We start from the raw sequence: 10,044 nt of genomic DNA, 5'->3' as shown, positions 1-10,044 counted from the left end.
TTTGTAGCTAGACTCTCTGTTCTGTTCAGGCTGTTGAACAGGGAGGACGTGGTTGTACTCATACCATTTATATAGTGGATTTTTGAGTGGACTACGGTCCCGTGGTTTTTCCTTCTCACATCGAGGAGGTTTTCCACGTAAAAATTGTGTGTCTCATTTACGTTTTTCTGCATATTACATCCCGCCATCGTCGAAGTATTTTCTTCACAGGTTCACACAAGGTCAGGGGAACACGACCATTAGTATTTCCGCTGCGCCGTGTGACTTTCCCCAACAGCAACACCTACCCTCGACCAACCAAACTTGCAGCAGAGAAGGGATACAGTCTACCTAGTCAGCCAAGAGGCCAAGCAGGTACTGGGATGACCGTAATCCCAAGCAAATCTCACACGCCGGACAAGGACCAAGGACTCCGAAAGGTCCCCAAACCGACACTTTACCCCGGAGACAGAGAACCTGTCTCGGTCTCTACTGCGCCACCACAGGAGCACCACCATAAAGTGAGCAAACCCAGAAAGCAGCTGAAACTGAAGGGCTCGTAGTCTCCACATAAGGTACGAGCAAAATGAGAGAAGCTAGCACAGCTGGTGAAGAAGGAGAGAGCAGTCACCGGAGAAGCAGTTGCAACAGCCATAGACGACAGATCAACACCGCTTAACTTAGACTGAACGCGCAAACCACATAGGAGAAATAGCCACACAGCCACCACTACTCTGTGCACGCGCCTACGGGCTAAGCCCAAAGCCTAACCTGAGCAAAAACGAGCCGCTCAACCACGACAAGACACCGAGCCGCTGTGAAAAGAGACGGCTTCAACTCCAATCCACGACGAAGACCACCTTCGGATGATAAAAAGCAGCTCTTCATTCGCTTCATTGATTGGAATTACCACATAGAAGCCGGAGTTAGAAAGCTCCACAAGTTCCAATTGTTTGTCAGTTTTTTTTTCGTTTGCTGAATAATAATACACATTTTGTGAATTGCTACAAAGTCTCAAACAATATACAGAGTTGAGAGTTCCCAGGGTCTAAAACTACTTGTCCCATTTAACAGTTGCACGCCAAGGGGCATCCGCAGAAGTGCATGCAGTATATATGGGTTAATGTTACTTACACTGAAGTTACTAAATCTTTGGCCAAGACCGAAGGTTGAAAAAATGAAGTTGGCTGATATTATGAAGATACTCTGAATTAGCAACTGGAGTTTCAATAGTCTATTATCAAGTGGAGAAATCAACCTTGTTTGCTTGGCTTTTACGATGTGGGGGGTTTGTGATAATCTTTGAGATGTGACATCAAATGTAGAAAAGCAAACTCTGGAGCATATTGAAAAGGGGCCAATCAAGATTTTCATATTTTGACTACTTTATATGAAAATCCATCCAAACACACAAAATCTGATAATGAGATGACAGCCCCACAATATCTTAGGTTCGATCAAGCGATCCTAAAATCTTCATCTTCTTTTTGTGTAAGCAATTATTAATTCATATCGAACTCTCGCCTTGGATATTTTTGCTAAGTGAAAAAAAAAATTAAAGTACAGAACTAAAGATTGATTAGACAATGTTTGAAATGCATATAGAGGTTAGTAATTAGTTAAATGTTTTTCAAGAACAAAAAGAGCTACAGAAATGACTACTTGTAATTTTCTTTTCGCGGATCATACGTGGCAATAGTTTATTCACATCGCTTATAGAAATTAACAGATTTTATCATTATGTATAAAGGAGATTTTATATGAGAAAATGAGTCATCATACCATTTTTGAGCTGAGAAAGGATAGGTAGATATCTTGTGGTACGGTAGAGAATCTGAAGATGCATGAACCATAACCATGGCTGGTAATAAAGAACATAAAGTACTGTATAACATGAGAGAGTCACAATTATTTAGTACTCCAAAAATGGAAAGCCACTAAAAAGGCAATACGGACCGTACCCTACAAAGATTTCAAGCACACATATGCTCCATGCTTGCGTCATCGACACATATTTTTCATAATATGATAGTACGTGTATCTGTATCAGTATAGCATCTATATATACAAGAAAAAAACGTGTGAATTTGAGTGTTATAGTTATAGAGTATATGTATATATAATAATCTCTTATAAACCTCTATCAACCAATCAATGTGTGTGAAATGCCTAATAAGCCAAAATATGTGATAGTCTGACGTTGATAGTGGAGTCTTTCGCGCTTTCCTTTTCAAGTCGTGTGGATAACTAATCAAAAATAATATGTATGCATATTCAATCGGTCAAATCCCCAAAATAGCATATTTCTAAGTTTATATCACAAAAATAGCACTCAAAAACTAAAATGATCAAAATAGCATTTTATCTTTTGAAAAATTTAAATTTTTTTATTTTTCAAAATTTGAAATCTTATCCCCAAAACCTCACTTCTCAACTCTAAACCCTAAAACCTAAACTCTAAACCCTAAACCCTAAACCCCACCACTTGAATGCTATTTTTGTGACTTTTGACCTTGAGTGCTAATTTGGGAATAAAAACTTGATTTAGTGCTATTTTGATCTTTTTCTCTATTCAATCTAGTGATCACAAATTTTAGTAGGAACCATATATCATGCTAAAGGATTACAATTTGGTTATTATAAAAGATTAAAATCTAATTGTTGTGGTTAAATGGTCGGCAAAACCTGAAAATATATTAACATTTTTTCCGGGTTCAAGCCTTCTTTGAAACAAAAATCAAGGCACGTGTAATTTATTTAATCGGTCATTAATTAGCAGGCAATGCTATCACATGCATTATTCATAAAACTTTCCGAACTTGAGTAAGACAATGCACTGATTTTTCAAAAAAAAATCATACTATAACACTATGGATCCGATTGGTAATGGTTGTAGCTTTAAAAAATTTGTCGTAGAAAAAAGACTGTAGATGTTTTGATGTGGCTTTAGATTTTATTGCTTTAAAATTTTATGAAAAATTCCAAAAAATTGCTCCGGATTTTTGGCTATACAGATAGACAACACATACAACCACTACCAATCACACTTTATATTTTTAGCAATATTTTCGGCGCTAGCCAGATTAACTGATAGGATTTATCAAAAATAATATTATATGGGCCAAAATAATTCAAACAAAAAAGTAGTCTCTTAAGATATGATGATGTTATATTCCAATCGGTGCGTTTTTGTTAAGTTTGCAAACTTTAGGGTTTGAACATACACCTCCAAAGTTCTATGTATTGATCAATAATTGTTTTATTTCATGTTTAATATCTCTCTTTGAGACACAAAATCTGATATGTATCTAAACCTTATGAACTAATTATGTCATATCATTTCAGATTCTCTGACGTCGCCTTAGAAAATATATTTTAAACGTAAAATTTAGATTTGAGAATGATTATACAATTACATTTAATCAAATATATAATGATTGGATCATCTTTTTTCGTGTAAAGACAAACTATACACAAAATAGTTAGAAAAGTTAGATGGAAATCTAAGTGATGCACGCGTGGTGATGGCTTATGGCTATTGGTTGCAGCTTTGTTAAACTTTAATCATCAATTAAATTATCATTTTTCTCGTTGTAAGATTTAGATGTAACTTTGATGATTTGTAAACAGGTTAGACAAATAACAGATTTATGGTACAAATTTTATATAGTTTTTATACAGTTTTGAACGAATAGGTTATTTTATTTTGTGATATCACGTAAATCATATTATTATTTGTCTAGATAAACTTGATTTCAAAATTGTTTAAATTCATAATTCAAAGTTACTTTAGACGGAACCAATTTTTAAAAAAATATTCACAGAGAAAATAGGAAAACATATTTAGTTCACGTCCGTTTTAATCAGGGCCGAATGTTTAATACAAAGCTGATATATCAGTATATATTCCCTAAGCCAGGCAATATCTGAATAAGCTGTGACAAAGGAAAGCTAAAGCAACAAAAGGCAAAAGCCAAAACAAAACTATAGAGGTGTTGATATTATTAATTCGATGGATACAAGGGAAGAAGAATCTCAAGTTGACGAGGTATGTACTTTGCTCTGTTATCTCTCTTTCTATGCATTATTGTACTCTGTTTCATTATCTGTTATATCTCATACTCTGTTCTTTGTTCTGCTTCATTTTTTTTTTTTTTGTTGGTAACGTTTTCAGATAGTTTAAGCTTTGCACTATTCTAGAACAATTAGGATTTAGGTAACAAGTTGTTATAAAAATTGTTCTCTAATCTAAGGTTATTGGATTTAGATATAATTTATGTTTATTAACAACAAAACTATTTGTTCAAAAAAAAAAAAAACAACAAAACTATTTCTTCTTTGAAGAAACTCCCTTACAATAACTTAAAATTTGTAACATTAGGTATTTGTCTTATTTATTTGTGAAACACGTAGTTAGAAGGTTGATTGACAAATGATTTAGGAGTTTTCCACAATCCATATTATTTCTAAAAACAATATCTTCCAATCATATGATTTATAAAGATTTATAAAGATTTTCTAGAACTTTGATTTTATCTTTCCTACTTTTTCATTCTTTTTGGTTGTAAAAAAAATCAAAATCTCCAGAGTATATATTTTGACTTAATATTTACAAGTTAATAACTAAAAATTGCAAACCTACGACCAAAATCTTACATCTATTTATGATTTAATCTCTAATTTGTTTTTCAGGGTCTATTTCCACCTCTAAACTTGCTTTTTACACCAACTCCGGAATTGATCGCCTTGATTGAAACCCAACTGCAACAAGACTACTCAAGTCCTCATCAACAAAACTTTCATTACACCACAGAGCACCCAAAGACCTTAACACCTTCTGAAACTCCTAAAAACCATGAAAAACTAAAGGCTGTGGATTCTCAAATCTACAAGATCACAATTGGTCAATGGACTCACATGCGGGTCTACCCGGATGATATTAAGGCGAAATTCTATTTAGCAAAGAAGAGAATTATTTGGGAGATTCTAGACGATGTAGAAACAGGAACACAAGTGGAGAGGCTGAAGAGAAAGATTGAGAGCCAATGGTCTGATGCCTTGTCTTTCAGAGCAACATATAATTCAAATGATGGAGCTGGAATACTAGAAGTCGAGGTATTATACAGTAGTTCTTTTATATATATATATATCATATGTTAACACATTTTATTGCAAATATTGAGCCTAATTAATGATTGTGAGAGTTTTTTATTCAGTTGGGAAAACGTCCAACGTTCTTCATAGAGACTAATCCACAGCGGGGAAAACACACTCTGTGGAAGATCTGTCCAGATTTTACCCTAAATCAGTCTGCTTCTATATACAGGTTTCATTATCTATCTTTGATCCCTCCTTCTTAGTTTTATTTTTATTGAAAGAGATTAAAAGCCTAAAATTTATGTATAACAGGAGACATACACTTCATTTTTTCCCTGGAGATTTGCAAAAAACATTGGATAAGCTTGTGTCCGGAGATAGCTTCTGGTCAAAACTGGCTAAAGTCAGTTTCCCAACTCTACAGTCTCTTTACTTCGATTTTGGCTTTGGAGACAGCAACGACGGCTTTGGAGACAGCAACAACAATGCTGCCATCACCTTGTCTCACTACGGACACTATCAAACAGTTCCAGGTACTTAACTCTGAACCTTTTAGCCAGTTTAAACATTCGTATTGGCCCCAAAATTTTAAAGATCTATTATACATAGGTTGCATGCCCTTAAATTGTTTTTTTTTAAGATACCTGGTCCTGAATCATTTCATATGTTAGTATCTGTATTAAAATAAGTTAAATAACCAATTATTTTTATAGTATTTGGTCAGGTGCCTAAGCCTGATGTAAACGTAAACTTGAACGTACCAACTCAGTTCTGCGGTACTGATGGGAGACAAATGAACTCATTTGTTCAAGACGTTGACTTCCCTGGGACGCAAGTTATCCAACCATCTTATCAGTTGATCGGGGGAAGGTACTTTAGTGGGCAACAATTTAACAATCCAATGATCCAAGACCAAACGGGAAACACAGTGGAGTTACGTGGAAATCAAGCGTATGAACAAGCATTACGTGAGACACAAGCTAGCTACATGATGTTTCAGATGGAACCGTATCTACAAGACAGCTTAGCTCAAGGAGGAGATACACAGAACATGGAGCACATAACTTCTGATGGTAACTTTCAGACCAACAGCATATGTTATTGTGACCAATGCCTCATCAACAATGGTTTAATGCCTCACTGATTTGTTGGTACAAGTATGTATATCACTAAAGGTCTAGCTTTGTCTTTCTCTGCTACATCTTCCCTATAATTCTTGTGGTTTTTTTCTTCAAATTTCTCTTGGGGTCTTGTATTGCAGAAAGTGTGTAACTTCAGAACTGCATTTGGTACAAATTAGAACCCTAACTTCTAAAATTCTTATTTACCGATCATTGATTTATTATACTGAAGAGGCACTATACGTACGGTTTTCCTCATTTATGTGATTTAAGTAGTTTGCTGATTTTTTTAACTGGCCTGTGGGAAGACAAATATCATTAGCAGATATACCAATGTGGATTACAGGTTTTTGCTTATGTTATAGAGAATTACAAAAAGGATAATATCTTTTTATTCTAACGCTATGTATCAGTCTAGGGTGTTTGGTCTAGTGGTATGATTCTCGCTTCGGGTGCGAGAGGTCCCGAGTTCGATTCTCGGAACACCCCACAAAATAATTTTTTAGTCCCTCCAAACTGTCACAGAGACGCCTTCCTGTTTTCACATGATGAACTACAACTCCACGCCCTATCTTGTTTTCCCTGCACATGACTCATACGCTCAGCTCCATCACCAGAACGAAGTATACACAATTTCTTTTACTATTTTCCATTTGAGAGATACTCAGGGAATGTTTCTTATTGTTTCTAATCATGTTGAATACTGTGAAACTAGACCAGATGAAGATTTCTTCTAGAAGACCACCAGGTAATTAGAAACACAAGAGAAGATCATTATTTAACTAATTCAGACACAATCCCTTTTCTTGGGTCACAAGAAAATCTCCTTTATGATTAAGAGCACTAGCCTGATGAAGCAGAGAATGACAAGCACAGACGCACACATAACCATACCTCCATTTCTCAGTGTACGTTTCTGCCTGTGGAGATTCACAAAGCGAGTCATGAAACGTTGATAGAGAGAGAGAGAGAGAGTTACATATTCTGGTCTTAAACAAGTGTAGGTTTACATTTTGCTGCTGTTTGAGTCCCATCTTCAACTGTACTAGAAACGTTATGGATGTTATTGTCAATCCGATCAACTATCGTACCCTGTTACGAGAATTTTTTTTGCTTTTAAATTATTGTATTTCTGGAGTAAGATACTTAGACGCTGGAACACAATTAAGAGTGTTAAGACTCGATTTGATGTTGATCTTCTTTACCGCCACCAAACTGAGGGCATCAATGCTTTCGCACGAGCCTTTCCCAGCTCAGCCCCTTGCACGCTGAAATCTCCTCAGAGACATCAACCCAATCTGGTGGCAACTCCACTGTTATTGTTCGTCTACAGTAACATTGTAGCAAAGGTTTCAGCTTTAACAGCATTCAATAACTACTGCTCTCTTGATAATCCACTAGAAACATTGTTGCTCAGGGGACAGGATGTCACCACTGTTCTGCATCTAACAACAACTTACTTGAAAACAAATGTGATTTTCAACTCACACTTGCAGCTTCTATGTCTCTCTCGGCCTATACACATAAAAGTTAATACACTGAAACTTTGGTGGGGGCTGCGCGGACGCAAACCCCCCTGCCACAAATAATGACGTAAGCTCTTCCACTTGGGAAGACTTTAAGCTAAGCGCCCTTCCTAAGTGCAATGGAAGTCACTAGCCTAGGCCACTCGTCTTCTTGATCACGAGTTGACCCCGTCCAGGTAAGTGATTTGCTAGACCTCACGAGTGTCTTATTTATACTGAGCTTCTGAAGGGTCCTTCTTTTCCCGTAAGCGAGGTGGGACTTTGTTGAGTTTCACATTCTCCGCTGTTCTAATTTTCTTAAGAAGCATCGTGTGCCGTTTTATTGCTCCTCTTGTCTGACGGGATAACTAAAAAGCGAAACAGTAAGGCCTTTCTTTACTTGTTTACGTTCTATAATGGGCTGGGTGTCTTAGTGGCCCAAAATCAGTTTGTTATAATATGTCATCATTTTCCGAATTTGACCGACTCTTAAATTATTTAAATTAAATAGTGTTGGCTTTGTTACAAAAAAAAAAAAAAAATAGTGTTGGCTAAAGCCATAGCTAACCTAGAGATTAAACAAGAACACCTTTAAAATTGTGTGATCGACATGGTTCATGAGTTATGTAATATGTAGGTTTAAAGATCTGCATGGTTCATGAGTTTTGTAGATCTCTAAGTTGTAAATATATGTAGGTTGAAATTCAACTAACTAGGAAATTATTTAGAGAACGACTTTTAAATTGTGTTAGTTTGAGTGGAAAGATAAGCTAGAAACGAGTGTGTCACGGATTCAACTATTCAAACTTTGTAATTAATTTGGCATTTGCTATGATACTAACAATTGCAAACGTTACCGATATTTCTACAAATCAAGATCGAGAACAAATATCAAATATAAAGTTTTCTAAAACATTAGTTAAAGTACATTATAAGGGTGCTAATGCCTCCAATGATGTGGATTGCATGTCCAACAAAATAATATATAATGCAGAAGACTAGTTGTATTAGTTTAATAATTTTAAAACAGGATAAAAACGAAAGTGGGATTATTTTTTCTTGGCCAAAACGATCAAAACCTAAAGTAAGAAAAAAAGACCTAAAAGCAATGTTCTTTACTTCATTCACTACCGTAAACGTATACACTAGACATCCACTTTGTTGTACTTAGTTCGTGCATTCAAGTGGATCGCATATGGAGATCTACCTCATATAATATGCGTATTAAAAAGTTGGATAGCCAATTTCCCGTATTTTAAATCTCTTATTTTCTTTTGGAATAAATAATATTTATTAAAATACATAGTTGGTGATTAGTCATTTCGTAGTTTCTTGGAAGTTTATGAAAAAAGTGGAGCCGTCATGTGACTTAAAATAAATAAATCATATAAGAGAATAGGATGAATATTTGTTTAGAAAATGAGATATATATTAATTCGTGTTCTAAAGGTAAAATTTATGTTTGAATACGATGAAAATTTTACTGTGACTCTTTTACCAATATTGAAAAAATCTATACAAACATATAATAGTTGAATTTATAAGTATAAATGATTTGAAAAATGAACTATTTCCGTTCTTCCTCTATCAAGTGTACTTAAGTTGTAGATCACTAATCCAAACAAAAAGTTGTGGTTGTGGTCCATGTCTTTTAAGATAAAATAATTGTAAGTTAAAACTAGAATTTGAAATGAGCTTCTACATAATGAAAGTAGATATTTTTGTTAGAAGATAGTAGAAATTTACCAGTGCACAATTCAAATGATTAATGTGTTGGCGAAGAGAGAAAGATGGTAGTGGAATAAGCTTAATCACCACGTACAGAAGTACATATAAACAAAAGCAAACACTAATTAAACCTAACCAACTAAACTATATTGTATTTCTATCTAATCTCGATTTCGTTTATATCATATTCAGTTGTAGTATCTTCTTATATTTTTAACGTTAATTTTTCTTTTTGCATTTACGGTTTACATTTGCATGCTAAGCTTTGCGTGTTTACATTAAAAGAAAATAGCTATATTTAAGATTTGCACTATCTTTAGCATTTTAAACAATGTCAAATTGTCAATTGTCAATTGTCAATTATCACAAGGAGACTAATCCATAATCTACTAAATGAGAGTCCCAAAAATAACATTAACCTCTACAAATATATACACTTTGTTAATTTCTCTAGAACTATATATCTATAGAGGTTATACACACGTGTGCATTCATGTTCACAAAAGATCTTGAGCTACTTAAAGAAACATAACAGAAGAGGAAACAAAAGGACAATCTGTAAAGAAAACCACTTGAAAACCTAGTTAAGAATAACAACATCTCAACAAGTGTCG

The 10,044-nt window shown here is 34.8% G+C and overlaps 1 protein-coding gene and 1 non-coding gene across 2 annotated transcripts; both read left to right on the top strand.

The window, feature by feature from the left end:
• The first annotated feature begins 3,942 nt into the window (after positions 1-3,942).
• On the top strand, positions 3,943-6,318 carry LOC106333691. The gene is made up of 5 exons (XM_013772103.1): positions 3,943-4,027; positions 4,672-5,094; positions 5,196-5,305; positions 5,389-5,609; positions 5,790-6,318. Exons 1-5 carry the CDS (start codon positions 3,992-3,994, stop codon positions 6,218-6,220), a joined length of 1,221 nt encoding a protein of 406 aa, XP_013627557.1. The 5' UTR covers positions 3,943-3,991; the 3' UTR covers positions 6,221-6,318.
• A 296-nt stretch (positions 6,319-6,614) lies between these two features.
• On the top strand, positions 6,615-6,686 carry TRNAP-CGG. The gene has a single exon. It is a non-coding gene; the product is annotated as a tRNA-Pro (tRNA).
• Positions 6,687-10,044: the final 3,358 nt, after the last annotated feature.

This window comes from Brassica oleracea, chromosome C3, assembly GCF_000695525.1.
Source record: "Brassica oleracea var. oleracea cultivar TO1000 chromosome C3, BOL, whole genome shotgun sequence".
Lineage (NCBI taxonomy): Eukaryota > Viridiplantae > Streptophyta > Magnoliopsida > Brassicales > Brassicaceae > Brassica > Brassica oleracea.
The sequence above is the reverse complement of the archived record's forward strand: the minus strand, read 5'-3'. Positions and strand labels throughout refer to the sequence as shown.